This window comes from Drosophila subobscura, chromosome E (assembly GCF_008121235.1).
Source record: "Drosophila subobscura isolate 14011-0131.10 chromosome E, UCBerk_Dsub_1.0, whole genome shotgun sequence".
NCBI lineage: Eukaryota > Metazoa > Arthropoda > Insecta > Diptera > Drosophilidae > Drosophila > Drosophila subobscura.
This window is the reverse complement of record NC_048531.1, coordinates 11,358,148-11,377,597: the sequence shown is the minus strand read 5'-3', so window position 1 is coordinate 11,377,597 and position 19,450 is coordinate 11,358,148. Positions and strand designations below refer to the sequence as shown.

Here is a 19,450-nt window from a genome sequence, read left to right as displayed (position 1 = left end):
TAAAAGAGGAAAGAGCAAAAGAGCTTGGGGCATTTTTGAAAAACTGTTTCATTGCATGTAACGGTTTTCCGATCTTTTTCTCGCCCTAACCAACACTTTTTGCTGATGGGGAAAAATACTATTGTGGTTTCAGCTTTTGCCTCAGCTTTTGCTTATCAGCGCGGGTTATCTTATCAGTAGTCCAAGGGGAAGCCGAGGCAGTCAGTCGGTCCCCATAGCCAGCAGGTGAGTAATTTTTCTCACTTTGCCAGTATTAGACACTCCAGTGCGCGCAGCCCACTTGCAAATCGAAGGAAAATTCATTACAAACTCCCCCACTAATTCGAGGGCAAAGTGTAAAATGCTGAGGGCGTGGCTGGCACGGCAGTCAATGGCAGTCAAATACTAGAATCGTCGAGCCCACTATTAAGCCGAGACAACTGGAAACTCCGCATCTTCTCTTATTTTCGATTCGATCCGTTATATCCATTTGTGCTGCTCTAGTTTTGCGTCTCCGCTGCGAGGCCGATAAGATAACGCGCGTGGAGTGCACTGCGAAGAGGAAATAACCCCAACAGAAATCCACAGGTGAATAAATCGGGGGAGTCGCACCTCCCACTGACGTCACACGAATGCCTTACAAATCGTCGCAATTTCGAATTAGAACACAAATACATAGCAGTTTCCATACGAACATTGTCCGCTGATAAGAGTGCGATGGAAATGCATGCGCAATAAAATCAGGAAGGCCTCACCAAAACACTCTCTCTCTCTCTCTCTTGCAGGCATGGGGAGAAGCCTGCAGCTGGTCCTGCTGCTGCTGGTGTCGCTCCTAGCCAGCACCTTGGCCGTGTCCTGCCCCTGGCCATGCCGCTGCACCTGGGTTGTGGACACTCTGTATGCGGATTGCTCGCGGAGGGGACTGCAGACGTACCCGGACTTTGACGGTGTGCCCGTGGAGCACTTGTATCTGTCGGGAAACCAGTTCAGCCAGTTTCCCACACAGTATGCGGACACGGACTCCCTGATCTACCTAGATCTGTCCAACAACCAGATCTCCGCCCTCGATGGCAAGGCCCTGATAGGTTTCACCTCGCTGAGAACTCTGCTGCTGGCCAACAACTCCATCACGCGATGGATAGATCTGAGCCCCAGTGAGGCCTTCAAGTACGCGCCCAGTTTGAAGAGGCTTAGCCTGAACGGGAATCATTTGGGAAGTTTTGGCAGCGAGGAGATGTACCAGCAGCTGAACAGCCAGTCGCTCACGGAACTGGAGATGTCCTCGTGTGGCATATCCTCCCTGGGAGGCGACCAGCTGGTCAATCAACTCCCCAATCTGGAACGCCTGACTCTGTCCAACAACAGGCTGGTCCAGTTGGCGGCGCTTCCTTCGCGTAGCCTGAGGACGCTCGACCTGAGCAACTGCAGCATTCAGCGTCTGTCCAGCCCCTTCCTCGATTCCCTGCCCAATTTGGAGGCCCTAAACCTATCGAGAAACACGCAACTGCAGTTCGGCGTCCTGGACGAAGACCTCATTTGGGCATATGAGTTGCGACGACTTGATGTCTCCTACTGCAACCTCGATCAGATCGATCTCAGCGGTCTGCCGGTGCTCACGGAGGTGCGACTGCGGGGCAATCTTCTGCGCGTTGTGGATGCCGAAACGTTTGCCAACAACACCATGCTGGAGGTGCTCGATCTCTCGGAGAATGTTCTGCGCCTTATTGGGCAGGATGCCTTCAGCAACTTGCGGCGCCTGAAGGAGTTGAACTTGGCCTTCAATGAGATAGCCCGCCTCGACCGCAACTTCGTACGCAACAACGATGTGCTCGTGGAGCTGAACCTCAGCCGGAATGTTCTGCAAAAGCTGACCAGGATCGTGTCCAACTCCTTGCGCACCATTAACATGAGCTGGTGCGAGATCACCTCCATTGAGAGCTCCTCCCTGTCCAGTCTCTCGGCCATACAGAGGCTAGACTTGTCCAACAACCTGATCAGTGACATTCCCAGCAACATGAGATCGGCGACACTGCAGCAGCTGAACCTGGCCAACTGCAGGTGAGTACCATCTCTCCCTGTTGATTATAATTGAGGAAATATTCATTTGAAATCCTTTTAGGCTCTCTACAGTTCGAAACAATACCTTCAGGGAGTTCCCCGAACTGGCGGATCTCCACCTGAATGGCAACCGACTGACCAGTCCCATTCCTCCTTTATATTTCCGCGGCAACAAGTTCCTGGATCAGCTCTGGCTCGGCGACAATCCCTGGATCTGTGATTGCCATAATGAATTGTTTGTGGAGTTCTACGACTTTCTGACGGCCAAGCCGGCCAAGGTAGGTTTGAGCCACCATCTGTGGGACTTCGATTGGTAAAACTCTGTTATGCCCTAGATCAAGGATAAGAATCACCTGCGCTGCGCAGCTCCAGCAATTTTCTATGGCAAGCTGTGGGAGTATGCCTGCTCGGATGTGTGGTTGGTGAATGCCAGGAGCAGCAGCGGTGGAGAGAAGGCATGGGGAATCATCATGCTGACTCTGCTCCTGCTCGGCGGTCTGGTCCTCGGCTATGCCTGCATGCAAAAGTTCCTAAAGAAGCGCAAGCGGAATCAGAATCACAGGGAATACGCCGAGAATGACGACGAACTGCGTCGCATGTGAGAACTCTAGCATTTGCATGTAATTTTCATGTGTTATATTCGAGAATTTGTTTCGCTTTGCAGACGAGACCTGAACGACCGCATCCTTTTGGAGGATGCCAGCCCGAGTCTGCAACAGGCACAACAGGAGATCAGCCTACTGCCTTCCTACGAGGACGCCCTACGCATGCCCAAGCTGGAGCGACCCGTCAAGTCGATGGTGGATCTCTCGGGACAGAACAGACCGCAGTCACGAAAGCTGCGTCGCTCTCAGACCCAGGCCGACGGCGATGGCTCCCAGTCCGAGGGCGAGCAGGAACTGCAGCTGGACACGCGCCAGAGATTCCGTAGCGTGGAGATGCTCTCCAACCGGGACAAGGAACGGACGGCCCAGTACGGTCCCCGCAGGCGCACCGGCTACATGGAGTACAACCAATCGGGCAGTCGCCGCTTCAGCATCGAGGACTCACGCTTCCCGGCGGCACACCTGAAGACCCAGAACCTGCAGAGCGCTGAGCAGATTGGCAACTTCCAGAGCTACGAGAACAGCCCGTACACAAAGCGCAGGCCAAAGATTGCCGAGATCCCGCCCTTCAAGCGGATCAACGTGATGGGCGCCAGCGTGGAGTTCCTCACCGATCCCGAGTACGACGATTTGGGCAGCAAGCCGGGCAGTCCCTTTGCCAAGCGAAGGCCCAAGCTGCCCTCGCCACCCACCATGAAGGTGAGCGCGCAGGTCTACACCATGGAACCACAGCAAGAACAGAATCCGGCAACAGCCCAGCTGGACCCGGCGATCGAGGACTACTTTAGCTCCACCCAGAAGGCCGCCTCCTCGTCCACCATCGCCAGCGACTTTCAGGAGCTGCTGGCTCCCGAACTGACCTCCCTGCCCGATGACAATCGATCAAATGTGTCCACCTCGGATACCGCGCAGGACTTGGAGCGCGGGAAGCGCAAGAAGCGTAAGAACTCGGCCAGCACTAGACGCGTCTCTGGAAGCTTCTCCGCCGCCACGGCTGCCGAGAGTTCCAGTTCCAGTGACTCGGAGCGCAACGTCCAAGTACACAAGCCAATGCGAGAGACTTTATTCTAGACCCTAGAGCACCCATTCCATTCGTTAGTCATCCCAGACCTGTTAGCTTATCCATAAGACTATTTAAACGCACCGCGACACAATTACATACCAAAACATACTTATGTACATTAAGATACGTTGTGAATCAAAATACCAAAATGCCAATTAATAATTTGCAACAAATTGCACCAAAGACGAGGCCAGGACCCCAGTCCTGCAGTATTTGGGGTGTGTTTCTCCAAATGTTACATTGTTTTAAACTAGTTCGTATGTTTATTTGGCAGGGTTGCCAAGTACACAAAAACGCATTAAATTTGAAAATCATCATTTGACAGAATAATGTAAGATACATGTACGTTTTTTTTGCACATTGGCGCACCTTTGGTCGAATGCCAATTCTGTAGCTACAATTCGTGGGGAGTTTACAGCGCCATCTTTGGCAAGGCGGCGCTGTCTCCAGTGACATAGCTTCTAGCCTATGCAAGGTTTCAAAATTGTCGTCATAGCTAACAAAGTCTCGTCGCTATGATGCGCTGCCATCAATTCAAATGCCGCGACACCTATCGTTTTTTTTTGGCAACACACCATGCTGATGAAGAATATATGTATGTACATACATACATACATACATATATACATAGTTCATAGGTTCGGAAACATTTCCTTCTGTGCTTTACGTTACTTAAGCAGCGACTCAGAACGTTCCTTCTCGTTTGATTTATGAAAGGATCTCGAATTTGAATTGAAAAGTCGCTCACATTTAATGAATTAACACATTATAATTTCACAAGAGAAGGAAGCTTAAGTATTTTACAATAATTGTATAGGGGTTTGTTTTGTAGATATAAAAGTACAGTATGGGGCGTGTACATCACATGCTGATGCCGAAACGTTTCGTGTCGAAGATGTTCTGTTTCCGTAGATCTCGCTTTTAGGTAGCAATTTACATACATTAAATATATATCGTTTAACTTTGGTATTAAACTAGATTTATGCTTAATTAATTAATTAATTTACTTATGGCTAGCACTACTTCTTCTGGTTACATTTAAGAGGGGAGCGGGGCCTTAAATCGAATAGTTTTTCTGTTGTTTCTGTTGCCGTTCTCTGAAGTGTAGATTGGTTGGTGGTGAAAGCACCGCTCCGTGCCACTGGCATGTGGCAGCCCGGTACGAGTATCGGTGCCACTCCAGCCACTCCAGCTCGAAACAAATCTGTGGTTCCCATCAATGGGACTGTCGGGTTAGTTGTAGGGCTGTGTCGAGAGTCGATGGCTGGCTCTGGCTCCTGGCGAAACCCTCAGTGTCCCACACCGTTGCCGTTTCCGTTGCCGTTGACGGTGAGCTGCACCTGATGTGTGGGTACGACGGCTCGCACAGGGGTGCTGATGATGTCGCCGGCATTTGACTTGCTGCGTGTCACCAGCATCGGCGTCTTGGGCTTGGGCGTCTCCGTCAGCTTGATCTTGACGCGACCCGTTTCGGGCGAGTAGACGGGAGAGTAGCGGCCCGATTTGGGTGACGAGGGCAGGTAGGCGCTATCCGGCTCGTTGTTGTTCTGCTCGTCGGGGGATCCGCTGCTGCCCTGCGGATGCTGGGCGTATTTGGAGGCACGCGGTGACTGGGGAGTGGGGTAGCGGGGTGTGATGGGGTAGTACTCGTGCGCGGCAGGCTCATTGATGCTGGGCACTTCCTTGGCGCCACCATTGGCCGAGCCGTTGCCGTTGAGGAGCGGCTGTTGGTTGGCTCCGTCCTTGGCGTCGCTGCTGTCGTAGGGCTTCTTCGAGCCATTGACTATCTGCGCCTCGTCCAGCTTGGTCTTCTCGCCGATGAGCGGCGAGTGCTCGAGGCCATGCCCGTTCTTGGTCAGGGGCTTGCCCAGGTTCTTCTTGTCCATGTCGAGGAGCTCCGTCTGGCGCTGAGCCTCTGCATCGCGGGCAGCCGCATTGCTGTCGTACTTGCAGCGCTTAATGGCCACAAAGAGGATCAGGCCAACCACAACCAGGCCGATCACGGCCAGCAGATAGTAGATGGCGCTGCTGTCGTCCTTCACTTTGGCAGTCAGAAGGTCCTCTTTCTCCTCGCTGCTGTCGATGGGTCCGTCAGTGACCACGTCCGACGTGTCCAGCTTGGTCTGCACCACTGGCACAATCACTTCCTCCTGGACTGGCTGCTCGCCCTCCGACCCCTCGAAGATGCCGATGCCCGAGTTCTTGAAGATGTCCGGACTGGGCGTCTCCAGGGGCTGGTTGTCGATTTCGTTATCGTTATGGTCGGCATGGCCCTTCTCTTGTTCATCGTCGATGTCGTCCGAGCTGATGGGGATCTGGGCGAGGGCTGGCATGATGAGAATTCCGCCACCACTGCCGGAGCCCTCATTGTCTTCTTCCTCTTCCTCCTCGTCGTTCACAATCTTCTCCACAATTGGCTCTGCGGTGGTGTCGGCAAGAGGCACTGCCACGGCTGACTCCTCGGGCAGGGTGAGTTCCATGTTGGTCTCGCTCAGATCGCCAGAGCCTTCAACTTCATCACCGGGCAGCGGCTCCTGTGGGGAACGAGCCACTTTCTTGGCCTTGACCTGGGTCTTAGTCTTCCCATCAAGGGGCAGGAAGTCCTTGCCCAGCTCCTCCTCCTCCTCGTCGTGCTCCCCCGAGGCGGCCGCCGGCTGGTCACCCATCATCAGCTCGTTCTCGTCGGCCTCCGGGGTGAACCATCCGCTGGTCTCCTTCTGGCAGATATCCGACTGCTTCAGTTGCAACCAGGACTTTCCCTTGACCTCCACCGGGTGGCTGCAGACCACGGGATGCTCCATGTACACGTGACGCTCCTGCAGCCAGTTTCGCACCTCCAGGGTCTTGCACGAGCAGTTGATGTCATTGTGGCCGATCTCCAGCTGCTGCAGGTGCTGCAGGTGGGTGATTTCGAGGGGCAAGTTAGTGATGTCGTTGTGCTGCAGGTTCAGGACCTGCAGGTGTTGTGGCAGCTTCACCAGCTTGGCGGAGGTCAGGCGGTTATGCTTCAGGTTGAGCTTCTTGATGCGCTTGCTCAGGTGGCCGAGCTCGTGAAGTTCGTTGTGGGACAGATCGACGGACGTGAGGTCCGGCAGCTTGTCCAGCACGTGGCCGAAGCGAGTCAATCCCAGGTAGGACAGGTCGATGGAATGCATTGGTATCGACGTGTGGATTGGCTCCTCGGTCAGCAGAAGGCCCTTGGTGCTGTTGCACTTGAGATGGTACAGAGGCTTGTGGGTGTGCTGGGACTGCGTGCAGATGCAGTCCTCGGGGCAGTGGGCGGCAGGTGTCGGCGTGGCTGCCGCTGCTACAAAGAGGAGCAGGGCCATCAGGGCGGACAGAGCTGACGAGCGCTCCATTTCTGTGGCTATTTTGGGCTGGTGGATGGGGGTATGGCAGTGAGTCTTCCTTCCTTCCTTCCTTCTAATTTGTTGCTGGATGTCTTATCTGGAAACGATTGGAAAATAGTTAGTTGATAGGATATTTCGTTCTAGAATAAAGATTTTACAGCAGAAATGATATTGGTAGTGGGAGCTCTTTCGGACAAACCCAAACGGCAACACCTTTGAACGGAAACTAACGCAACGATCGGAGTCGGTTATCTTTCTGCCTGGCAACCTGTCTTCGTCACTGGTTGCGTCATACCCTCCTCCACTTCGAGGTCTTGTCTTCTTTCTTTTCTCTGCACTCTTTCTGCCAAGCCAAACCCATCGACAGTTGTTATCGATGTTAGATTCGGTTATCGCCGCCTGTTCAACCACACAGTATTGGACGTTATCTGCCCGAGGTGTAATTAATACTTCACTATTTGCTATTTTCTGTTCCAGTTTGGCAGCTCCGTGACATCAGCAAGCACCTGACCCACCAAAGAACACACACACAGCCCACGCAAATCGGTTTGTGGAACAATGAGTCAGTCTTAAAAGAATCTCTGGCTGATGGTCGATAGATGATTAATCTGCGAGAGGTTAAGGCTGCGAGGTCTTCAGCTGCACTCGTAATCAGAGCAGATCAGAGCGGATCAGGGCAGAGCAGAGTGTAGTGCAGCGGTTCGCTTTTAATCTCCATCTTTGAGGACTGGCCCGTGCGAGCGAGTGCCGAGCCGTTTGTGCCATTTATTATTGCCCGGACAACGCAAACTGATTGACGGCTGTCTCGTGGATGCAATTTAAGTGCAACTGGCGCTCGCCTCGCTCTGGAGCCCATCCTCTGCCCCTGCCCCTGCCCCTGCCCCAGCCCCGCTGCTCAATGATAAGCCCTGCTCATCTGTGTGTGTCCCGTCTTTGACCGCAAAAAGTGTCGTGTCGTGGAACATGGAAAATTGAATGTAGATCGTGTAGCGTGGAGCGTGTAGCGCGGAGCGGGGGAACAATAGAGATACCCCACTCAGACTGTCTAATCCTAATCATCAGATACACGGATACACCGGCAAAGATGCCTTGTCTGGGCATCTGTCTGATGGGTTCTAAATAGAAGACGGCCCCCATCTCAATTTGCAATTTGCGATCGGCAAACAAGGCATCGAGGGAGTGGGCGGGCGGTCGGGCGCACTTGAATTATTCAACAGTTGCATCTTTCCGTTGCATTTGCATGTCGCTCGAGAGCTGAAATCAGAGCCGGTAGATCAGGAGAGGAGGTGGCATGTTCCGGTTCTGGAACTGGGGGGGGAAAGCTGCGACTTGGGTAGCTCAAGGGTTGTACACGTGTCTCTCCCCGGGGCTTCCTAAGCTGGCAGTTCATGTGCCCCTTGGATTGGCGCAACCTTCGCATCGATGAGGCAGCAAATCCGAGCGGAGTTTTTGTTCTTCATAAATATGCAGAGGCATGAAATCAGCAGCTGCTGCCGCCGTTGCTTTTGCCACTGCTGGGCAAGTAATTGAGGCATTCGCATTCCCATTCTCTGGCCCCTGCTTCGGCTGCACCCTTCTCGCCCAGATGCTGCCCCCCGGGTGAGGCACGAAATGCCAACTGGAAATGAGGCGTCACAGGGGCACATGCAAAAATAAATCTCCCCTGGAATCTTGTGCGCCCCAAGGTCAGTGTCATTATGCCGGCCACTCATCCGTAAACGGCTCGGACACATGAAAAGCGGTCCTCAGCAAATTGTGTCATTTGGTTTTGGTTAAACAGCAACCACAGGCAGGCAGCACAGCCACCACTCACAAATGTCTTCTTCAAATGGCAACGACTGTGGCTTTGGCTCTGCATTTGGCTTTGGTGTTGACAAATTGCCGGGACTGAGACCGGGGCTGGGACTGGCACTTTGACTGGGGGCCTCATACGTGGAACTTTCACCGGGCCGAGAGGGGGCCGGGCATCTATCAAAATCTGTCAATTGGTGAATTGGTAATTTGTGGCTGCCACCTGCTGTTGCTGTTGCTGTTGGTGGTGGTGGTGCTGGTGCTTGACTCAGCCAAATGCAATCAATGTGGTTAATTGCATTCGGCCAAAATCTGCAGCCCGATCTGCAGATGATCTTCTCCGCTATCATAATTCGATCATGGCTGCGGCTTAATTGCCTTCAGTAGCAGTCCTCGAGCACAGCCTCCATTGGACCATACCCTTTGATGCTGGGGCGACAGGAAGCTGAAATTAGAACAGTCACAGTCGAAAAGGCGGTGGACGGCGCATGGTGAATGGCGATGGGGTTGAAAGTATTCAGCAAAGGCCACTTGATGGCACAAAGAACAGAATGAACAAACTTAAAACCGTTTGCAAATTGAAAGAAATCAGCGCCAGACAACCGCTAAAATCTTAAACGATGACAAATGCTCAACCTTGACTGAGACAGCCACAGAAAAAGAGAGCGAGAAAGAGAAAGAGAAGGAGAAGGAGAAGGAGAAGGAGAAAGAGAGGGGTGGATCGACATAGATGGAGAACAATCTCGAGTTCGTGTTTTCCAGTTCCGCTGGCAATGGCAACCGTCCACAACTCGTTCTCTCCCAAACAAAAATGATAAAACCAAAATCAAAACCAAAAAAACCCGAAAGAAAGGGAAAAATTAAATCACGTCATGCTGCGATCGCTTGCAAAATAAATTGTTATTTATGTGCATATATATTTATTTACTGTACGTATAAGTTGTATATATTTTTAGAATTGTGCAAATCTTTTTTATACATTTCAATTCGCAAGAGCATTGTGCACACAACAATCAAAAAGAAGTAGATTTTTGCTTGTTTAGCCTTTTGTTTGGCCAAATAAATACGCAGCGAGTGGTCCCACTAGACACAGATTCAAGTGCGAGCAGTTCTCGATATAAATAAGTGCAGCCATCCAGAGTTTTGTCTTCCCTAAGACCCACATTCTCTTGGTTTATTGAACCTCTGACAGACACGCTTTACACACCATTAAAGTTCTAGCAGAAACCATTCTAAAAACTCACTACTTTTCTCTCCAAATTGTCTCTCTCGCACTCAAAAATATGAAAGAAAAAACTGATGACGCCAGGCAATTAAAACATCAGGTGATTCGGCGGGTATTTTACCCGATGAAGAAACCACTGAGCGGAGTGGAGCCGATGCGAGCGCTAATGTGGTGACCGCATTAAGACAACAAAACTCACAGAAACTCTCTGAAAACGAAAAAAAAAACCGCAAAAAACAAAAAAAAACACTGCCAAAGCCAGAGATGACGTCTAACTATACCTTGTGAGTCAATCTCAATCAATGGATGGATTCAGATTTGGCCAGCACAGCTTTCTTGCCTTGGCCATTCACAATATTCAACATATTCATTCAAGGCGATCGCGAGATCAAGAGAGTGTGAGAGAGAGACAATCATGTTGTCATAGACAAAGAAGCGGCATTGGCGGCACACGCGGCATGCGGCGGTCGGCAGTCGGCAGTCGGAAGGTAAATTAGCATATATTCTAATTTCTGTTCGACTCTGACAACTGAAAAAACTGACAGACACTGCAGTTCCATGTAATGACCCACATAACATACTCGCAGCGCTACCAATAAAGAGCCATTTAAGCATTTTGCCACTCCACTGTTCAATCAAGTGCAAATGAGCCTAAACTTAAGCGTAACCTGAAAAGCTATTTTCCCTTTCCATTACCGCTCCCGCTTCCATTCGTTGTGCTACCACGGCAAGTGTTTAATTGATTTCCACGAAAAAAGAGAGAAAACCAATCACCGGGGCGATGCATAACAACCAAAATATGAGTAGCGAGAGGTAGCCGAAAAGACTCAAAATTCAAAATAAAGTAAAGTAAAAACCGTAAAGAAGAGGGAAAGAAAAGTAGAGCGTAAGCTAAAATTATGTGAATTATGCAAAACGTGTTGGGCAAAGCAGGAAAAGAAGTGAAGAGAAACACATGAAATGCAGAGTCAATGTACCAGATAATAGCCAATAAAGAGACAGAGACACCCTTCTTCCCCCTTATAAGACTCCCCCCATAACATATAGAACGAACAGAACTTGATTTGGGGACTACTGCCGTTCCTATTTCCTGATACTGAAACGCACAATTTACACTTGAACTTGACCTACGAGCGCAGAGATTTCTCAGTCTCTGTCGCTGCCGCCCATGATCTCTGTCTCCCCCTGTCTGGGCTGGCGGCCAGAAATGTTTGCTGACAGGGAAGAATCGAGTACTCGATACGAGCACATAAAGGCCCACAGAATCTTGACATTCACATGCTTTCAGCGCGAAACTCTCCCTCTCAATTGGATGCCGTCGGGGAATGCAGCCAATGCTCTCAAAATAAACACAGAAAGAGAAAGGCAGCCAGGAATATATTCTCATTTGTTTTTACTACTCGCTTGAGATTTCCGCTTGCAATCTATGCAAATATCACACCCACGCCTGATGGTCCCCATAGTCCAAAACTTGAGATTTTCTTATTGGCACACAGAGAAGATGTAGGTAAATATATACGAGTATGTTGATACAGAAACACATTTGATGATGGACTTGGTTGGCAACGAATGTGGCTGCTGCTGATTAGTGCCAAGTGCCAGCTCCCATAAATGTTTTTGTCAGGCGCCAGAGAGGTGCGACAATAAACATGAGATGAGATCAGTAGGGGAAATAAATATGCTCCTATATACATACATACACAGATTATATCTTAGTCCCGAACCGGGAGACTTTACCCGCAGCAAGTGCTGAGTGTTCGAGCAAAGTTTAGTGATTAGCTTTTAATTGGTACTGTTCTAATGAATGATCTGTGAAGAGAGTTACCCACTTAGTAGGGAGGAAACTACTCGGTTGACTCAAATGACTCGAATGACTCGTACTGACTTTTCATTGAACTTTTCTGGCATTCAATTAGAAACACGTTAATTTAGTCAGAGCAGCGCCGATCAATGCCTTTGAATTGTTGGAGATTTATCAACAACACGTTCTCCTCAGATCAGATCAGATCCGATCAGATCAGTGCGGATCAGAGGGGGAATTGCGCCACGTAGCCATAATTAGCTAAACCCGAGCTACAATGCTACGTCTAGAAGCTGCCGAGAGATACACAGCTACTGTTGTGTGTTGTGTTGTGCACATACTAACACTCGAGTTAAATAAATATCCACACTCTCGTTAATTGGCAAAAAACGAGCGAAACTGTGCAGAACGTTTCGAGGAAACAGAGAGAGAACCACATAGTGTACATATGTTTCAGTTTCAGTTTGGGTTTCGCTTTCAGTTTCGGCCTCTGATGATGCAATTGACAACCAAAGTTGGACTTGAACCCTCGTAGATACATACATATGCCGCACAGATGCGGGTTGACCAAATTAACTGAGTTGAGTGGGTTACTTTTTCGGCGCTGTAGATGAAGTAAACACGCTTGACCTTCCCTTGGCAAATTGCATTCTGTTTCCGATTAAAAAGAGAACGAAACGAAAAACAATTCAAATGCAAATGCAAATTCAAATTATACAATAAATCACGGGAGGCCCTCCATAAAATATCAATTGAAAGACCCATCTATCGATTCAGCGATTCTCTCGGGTCCGAATACAGGGGGCAATTTCGTCTTTAATCCAAACAATTTTGTGTCTAGGCGGATAACATTTTCGCTACGTGCCAGAGATGCCAAGACGGTGCCAGTCTGTACGGGGGGTGGGGAGGGACTCTTGCGTGAAATTATTTGCCAATCTGCACCTGCGAAATGCATTCCTCCACCGCCACTCTGTCGTGCATTTACACTGGCCCTCTCGGATTCAAGTTTAGTGTGGGGCAAAACTCACCAATTAAATGTTCAGACAAGTGGCGATGATCGAGCTTAAGAGGAATCTTTGGCATGAGCGGAGACATGGCTTTGATGCAATTAAGAAAATAATTGACTGCGCAGAGGCTGGACATTTAATGAGCCAGTATTCCCAAAATTGTTTATGAATTCCCAGAAATTCTGAATGCCCGTCCCTGTCCCTGTCCCCGTCCCAAAAGGTGTTTTGGACACGAAAAGTGATTCAATTATTTCAACTTTACCGAATGATGTCATTTCAATTCAATTTTCTATACATTTCGGGCTTATAATAAGGAGTGACATCACAAAGAAAAGCTGGTTGTCTAGTGTAACCATCGACTTGAGGTTTCAGTGGCTGACCTTCCTCAGTGAAGGACTTGTGCATGTGCATACCCGCCGCATGTAGCACAGTGTAATTATAGACGGAGACGATACCCATTCACATTCGAATCCCCCATTCCCATTTTCATTGGTCTTGCACAGAAGGCCAGATGAGCACTTGGGCCCATCAGAGAAGTTCATGCCTGGGACACTCCTCTGGACAAATTAGCCTGCGGTTGGCTGCGGCTTTGGCTGCGGCTGCGGCATGGGATGCACACCGGAGATCGCCTGATCTTATAGCCGTTTTTCATGGCTTCGTTTGGCAGTTGACACGTTAAGAGCACGCACGTTTGTCGGGCCATTTAAGTGGCCCCGGCATCGGCATCGGCTTCGGCAGCTTCGCCATTGCCACTGCCATTGCCACTGGCACACAGAAGATGGAGCAGCAGATAGATACGAGAGGGAAGGGGCGACAGCGAGAGAGGGCCAGCAGTCGAGCGGCATTTGACAGTTATGACCACTTGTTGCTTTATTTTTAGAGCCAAAAACGGCTAGGCCAGTTAGCAGAGCAAAGCAAAAGCCGGCCGGCCGGCACCCACAGAAAGCAACAGCAGCAGCTAAAGCAAAAGCAAGAGCAAGAGCTAAAGCAAAACCCCGAAGACTGGACTGGTTTGCTTCGTGATGATGATGACTGCGCGGAATGAGACTCGACTCTGTCCCAGTCACTGTCTAAATCTCAGAGAGACCTCTCAGCAGCCGAAAAAGCAAAGGCCTCCCGCTCTTGATCTTCAACGAATCGAATGCCAATCTCATGTTTATACAACTCAATTCGGGCCCTGGCTCGATTTACCTACCTATAAGACATGCATACAGGCGATCCTCTCGGTTCGGGCTGCGCTGAGCAGAGCAGAGCTGCAATGAACAGATAAAACGGGAAGTTAATGTCACTGATTCGAGAGTGCAGTGCACATGAGTAGGACGGAGGGGCACTGGAAGACATTGAGAGGCACTCAGGCTCAGGTGACTTGCATAAAGAGTTTTCTATTTAGCTGGCAATTATTTCTTGGCTTTGATTTTAATTGAGCGTAATTAAAGTTTTAATTGTCGGGTCGACTAAATCCATTTTTAACGAACTTTGCCTCTTAGAGACAGTTGTCTGTCATTCCTGTGGATGTGTTTGTGGATGCATGCTGCTGCTGCTGCCGCTGCTGCAGCTGCAGTGCCTTCCTCTTGTTATTAATTTCCATCGTCAGCTAATCTTAATTGCCGGCCATCCAAACTGAAGTGTGAAAGTTTCGATCATGTGGCGCCCAAAAAATAATAAGTCTCTTGAGAGAAGGAAAATAAAATCAAATGAAAATGAAACTTAAACTTCAACTGGAACCTGCTCCAGGGTCAACAGACTTTCGGATGAAAATGAATCCATGGAGGTGAAGAATTGTATGGCATAAATACCCATGATATCAAATAAACAGAATAATCAGAAATCTTATTAGCAACTAAATGCCAGTCTGCGTTTCTCAGGGCGTTGTTTTCCACGGCCCTTGGCGGCACAAATCATAGTTGCAAAGAGCCAACAACCTGTAGCTGGAGCCGATTGCTATGCATCGAACGTGACCGAAAATATTATCTCGTAATCCGTTGAATGGATTGGGTTGGGTTGGAATGGTGTGGAGTCGAGTCGAGCGGATTACTCATATGACAATGATTCTAATAGAGGCAGCAACATCGACAGCCAGACGAGGCCAACGCTTGATGGCTGAGCATATTCAAATGAGCTTCTCCATTGATGAACCAATCGAGTTCGTTGGCAGCTGCCGAACTGTAACTGTGGCATCTGTCTGTCGCCACCTGCCAGCGGGCATCGCGAACTCTTAGAAATTTTGAACTTGAATTCTCTGCAGAAAAAACAATCTCCAAAATGTTTACAAATTGGAATTTCCTCTCGCACCCAAGCACGTGGTAAACAATTACATTGCTTTGATCTAGTTTGGCGTCACATATTCCCTTCAGAAATCCCCACATGCCCAGAGGTTAGGGCTTCTCGAGTTTCCTTTTCCAGCTGTGACAACATTCGGAGAGCTTTTCACACTATCTCTGCGGCTGGTGGGGGCTTATCTTATCGCCCGACATTTGCTAATTATAGATAGAACCCAGCAACAACAACAACAACAAAGAGGAACAGCGATGAAAACACTGTGCCCCACCGCCATAGTGCCATTGTCATGTGCACTTGAGCTCTTGGATTTCTGGGACTCATTTGCGTTATTGTTAGATCATTACTGTGCCGTTCTGTTGGGCAGAGCAACTCGGAATGTTTGAATGCACTCCAATGCCGAGGCGTTTCCCATTTCCCCCTCCACTCTGGTGTTGCCCAATGATATTGTTTTGATTGTGGCTCGATAACAGCTTGTTTCGCCTTATCGAAACACATTTGTTGCTCATCCCCATTCCCCGAAAGTAAAAACAACAACAAATACCAAAACTTCTGTATCTAATGGGGACAAGGTTGACACATCCACCAAAAATGGGACCATGAAGTGCACAAAGCTCTAGGCGGCAGCACTCACAGCTCGCCGATGCAGTCCGTCCCACAATGACGGTGACGCCTCGTCACTCTCAAATTGCTTTTGGGCGGAGGCGAAACCGAGCTCCGCGACACGGAGGAGAGTTTGAAAACCGAAACCCCAGACGGGAGGCGCCAAATCACCCAACGAAACCAAGGGAAGGGCAAACAAGCGAGCAGTTTAAGCAGTAATGAACTTGAAACTGACCAGAACTTCAAAGAAACAACACAGCATTCGTTCGTTTCTGATAAGCCAATTTGTATAATTTTCAAAAGACCGATTGATAAGACGCTGGATCATTCGAGGAATTTCAATTCATTTACTTCAAGAATTAAAACACCAGACATTGGGCGCCAAATTTTAATCAGAGAGCCAAAAATAGCAAACAAGTCTCACAAGCAATAAATCTGAATTCGAATAAATTTGGATTCCATTAAGATGAAATCTCTTGAATCTGGGCAAAAATGAGACGTTGATAAGGAAACAGCATTTACATACATATGTATGTATCTAGAATTCCGGAAATGTTGCTCAAAAGAACATTCCGCCTGTTGTCGGTGTAGGTTATCGAGAAATTGGAATTGGCAAAGCCTGAGAGTAGAGGCAATCGCAGATACGACATTAGATGGCACCCACTAACCATTTCTGAAGACTACCTACAACTCGTCGAGCTTTTCGCTCGCTCTCAGCATGGAGCAGACTTGTTGGTCATAAAACCGATGCTTGGAAATGGCATGAAACACAGTCTAGAGTTCGCACTCGCACACCTCTGTGAATTATGTGCTGGAAATTAGCACCTTCGCTGCGAGTGGGCCTCTCGAGCTAGAGCTATATATAGCTGTGGCTGTAGCTCTGGCTGGAGTTGGAGAAGTGTTACATAAGAGCTAAGGTTTACAGCTCAGGCGGAAGATGAACGATCCACCTTCGCAGTCTAAATCCTCTCTGGCTCTGCCCAAATCAAAGATGATTGATACTTTCATTAGGTGGTGACGTTGCATGACTTGTTTGTGTTTCTTTTAACTTGACAGCAGGCCATTCGTATTAATAATATTTCTGGCTAAAGTGATTCACTATACCATAGAAAGGGGCATGCAGTGCGCTCGACCTGTGGGACTGAGTGGGGGCTGACATGGGTAAACAATCGAATTCCGACCACAAACACAAACAGGGAAAAGTGAAATTTCAGAAAGAATATCTCGCAGATAGCTATCCGTATCTGGATGATTCAACAACATCAGACGCGACGCTTGCGGTTTCCAATTGTTTTACGTAAACGATTCCGAATTGCACGAATGGCACAGAAAGCTCGCCAGGTTCGTTCGAGTGGCTCCGTTGTTGGGTAGGTAGGTAGGTAGAGAGGTACATAGGTACCCGTATAGATACATGCATAGGTAGATAGGTAGACATGGACAGGGGCCCCGAGGGTGTTGGGGTTGCTTTCGAACTACTCATATAGAGCTGGGATTTCACATGAATGCGTGTGTCTGTCTGTCTGTCTGTCCGTCGGCTCTCGTCATACATAAGTTTGCAATCGCTGAGATCGGTTAAGTGCCCTGCCCGTGCCCGTGCCCAGGGGTTAAAAAAGTAACCGTTTTATTACAGTCTACTCATCTCGCGGCCTTTTATTTTTTCTCTTTCGCTTTTGGCAATTATATAACTCGAAAATGTTGGGAAATAGGGTCAAGTTTGCCACAAAATAAACCGCAAATGTAAAACAAAGAGAGGTAATAAAGAAGTAAAGTTAAATTTAAACGATTCGACGAGCAACTTGTTTCAGTTCGAAAAACCCCGAACTCTGGCCTTTTTGCATCGAGGGGAATGCCCCCACGATTAAATCCCCCAGTAATTCCAAGACTGGAAGCAAACCAAACCCGTCCATTGGGGAATATTATCAGTATCTGCGTTTTGCCGTTCTCCAGCGATAATCACGGGCTCAAGCACTCACACGGACACGAACACAGGCACTCACATTCGCGCACAATGCTGGATGGACCTTATCAAGGTCTGGAGCTGGCCTTCGGTCGAAGAACTGCGCTCACACCATACGCATGCAAAATTGTCGAGTTCTTTGCCGAGCACTTCTTGGATATTTTATTCATATATTGAGAGCACTTTTGTTTGATCAGATATACATATAAATATATGTACGTTTGTGTTATGTTTTTGTCTAGATTCCTTTTTCACTGTTTGCTTGTCTTTTGTTCTTGCTTTGCACTTTTTGGGCACTGGGCAGAGAAAGAGAGTCCTTCAACACGCGTCCCGAGCGTTTTTGATTCGCACTGCCGCAAGATTGAAGAAGATCTACTCGAGAGAGATCGCTCAGAACCGACTGCGACTGCTACAGCATCGCGTCTGCAATCAGAATGTGTCGCAGTTGCCATTAAAAAAGAAACACAACAGACAGGGAGAAAGAGGAACATACAAAATGATCAAAAATGAAACGGAAGAAATAAAACGAAAGCTGCAGAGAGCACCCCAAACACTCTCTGTGTGCCAGAGAGACGACAATGAAAGCAAAAACGACCGAAATACTAAATATCAGCAGCACATCTCATCCACGGCACCAAACAGAGCAGAGCTCGGCACAAACAATCTAGAACCGTAAACTTGTGGAACGAAAGTATCTTAATAGCTTGCGGTTTTTGGTTTTGATTTCGATTTTAATTTGGATTTGGATTTGGGTTGTGTGTTTGCCGAAACTTTTTTATTATTTTCGCACTTGCACCATTTACTGTGTGTGTTGGGTGAGTGGGGAAACGGAAACTGTATACATTTTAATTACCTACAAACGCTGATCGTGTCGGCAGACCGAGGAAGGGGAGGGTGACTTTTTTGCGTGTGCGCTTTGCGTACGACACTGGAGTTGCCCGAATGAAACGACTCGAGTCGGGTCCGATACCTGGCGGCGAACGGGGCGAGCGATCAATGGACGGGCGACAGACCGGAGAGCAAGGCACAGAGGCACGACCGTTCGATGGGAGAGCTTTAAACCGAATAAAACGGTGTATTAAAAAACCTTTGTACAACAGCAACTTCTCCAGCCGGCTGGAGAGCAGCACTGGAGCGCCGAAGCGCATGGAAAGCTAATCGAGGGAGAGAAAGAGAGAACTCGCTGCGGAGAGCGCGCAAAGACTCGTCTGGAACACGTGGATGGAATAGTCGGCGGCACACGCGCACTCACGTATAGAACAAGCACACATACAGTTTTGTTTGCGTTATGAAATACATAAACTAAATAGACGGTCGCAAAAAAGCTTATTCATTTGCCAAAACCAGAGGGCGAACTAGCGCGAGAGAGAAAGAGCGATCAAAAGCTTATCACTTTGAACTCAGGCGTTATCAAAAGAGCGATTTGCTTGGCGATTTATGGCCGGACATATGTACATGTGGACATACCTTGTGCGAAATGAGCTCAAACAAATTTTTGATTTATTCCCGCTTAGACGAGTTTATGTGGCTCTCTTGTGTATGGGTATTTTACAAGCGTGCAATTTCCATTTCCTGCTGTTTGAATATTTCAACCCGAGTTGAATTCTCTTGGCTTATGAAAAGCTTTATCGTATCTTATCAATTGCCATATGTATGTACATATATTCTTTACTGTTTATCTGAGTTGCAGTTGATAAGCTCTCTCTGGTACACACATGTGCACATACTTACATT

The 19,450-nt window shown here is 48.6% G+C and overlaps 2 protein-coding genes across 3 annotated transcripts; one reads left to right on the top strand and one right to left on the bottom strand.

Moving 5' to 3' along the window:
- The first annotated feature begins 246 nt into the window (after positions 1 to 246).
- LOC117890862 (platelet glycoprotein V) lies at positions 247 to 3,827 on the top strand. Its single transcript, XM_034795949.1, has 5 exons — positions 247 to 567; positions 765 to 2,037; positions 2,099 to 2,315; positions 2,373 to 2,635; positions 2,702 to 3,827. Exons 2-5 carry the CDS (start codon positions 767 to 769, stop codon positions 3,711 to 3,713), a joined length of 2,763 nt encoding a protein of 920 aa, XP_034651840.1. The 5' UTR covers positions 247 to 567; positions 765 to 766; the 3' UTR covers positions 3,714 to 3,827.
- A 622-nt stretch (positions 3,828 to 4,449) lies between these two features.
- On the bottom strand, positions 4,450 to 18,795 carry LOC117890114 (protein windpipe). 2 transcript variants are annotated; one of them, XM_034794785.1, is made up of 3 exons: positions 18,570 to 18,795; positions 14,075 to 14,132; positions 4,450 to 7,152 (listed from the first exon to the last, which is right to left on the bottom strand). In XM_034794785.1, the coding sequence occupies exon 3, from the start codon at positions 7,062 to 7,064 to the stop codon at positions 4,995 to 4,997; it is 2,070 nt and encodes a 689-aa protein (XP_034650676.1). In that variant the 5' UTR covers positions 7,065 to 7,152; positions 14,075 to 14,132; positions 18,570 to 18,795; the 3' UTR covers positions 4,450 to 4,994. The 2 variants fall into 2 exon arrangements, with proteins under 2 accessions (XP_034650676.1, XP_034650677.1); XM_034794786.1 differs by lacking the exon at positions 14,075 to 14,132.
- Positions 18,796 to 19,450: the final 655 nt, after the last annotated feature.

Excerpts from the sequence above, each read along its gene's own strand:
- LOC117890862 (XM_034795949.1), top strand. The coding sequence starts at position 767 with ATGGGGAGAAGCCTGCAGCTGGTCCTGCTGCTGCTGGTGTCGCTCCTA. Across the intron at positions 2,038-2,098 it reads CTGAACCTGGCCAACTGCAG|GCTCTCTACAGTTCGAAACA; the intron begins GTGAGTACCATC and ends AAATCCTTTTAG. Across the intron at positions 2,316-2,372 it reads TGACGGCCAAGCCGGCCAAG|ATCAAGGATAAGAATCACCT; the intron begins GTAGGTTTGAGC and ends GTTATGCCCTAG.
- LOC117890114 (XM_034794785.1), bottom strand. The coding sequence starts at position 7,064 with ATGGAGCGCTCGTCAGCTCTGTCCGCCCTGATGGCCCTGCTCCTCTTT.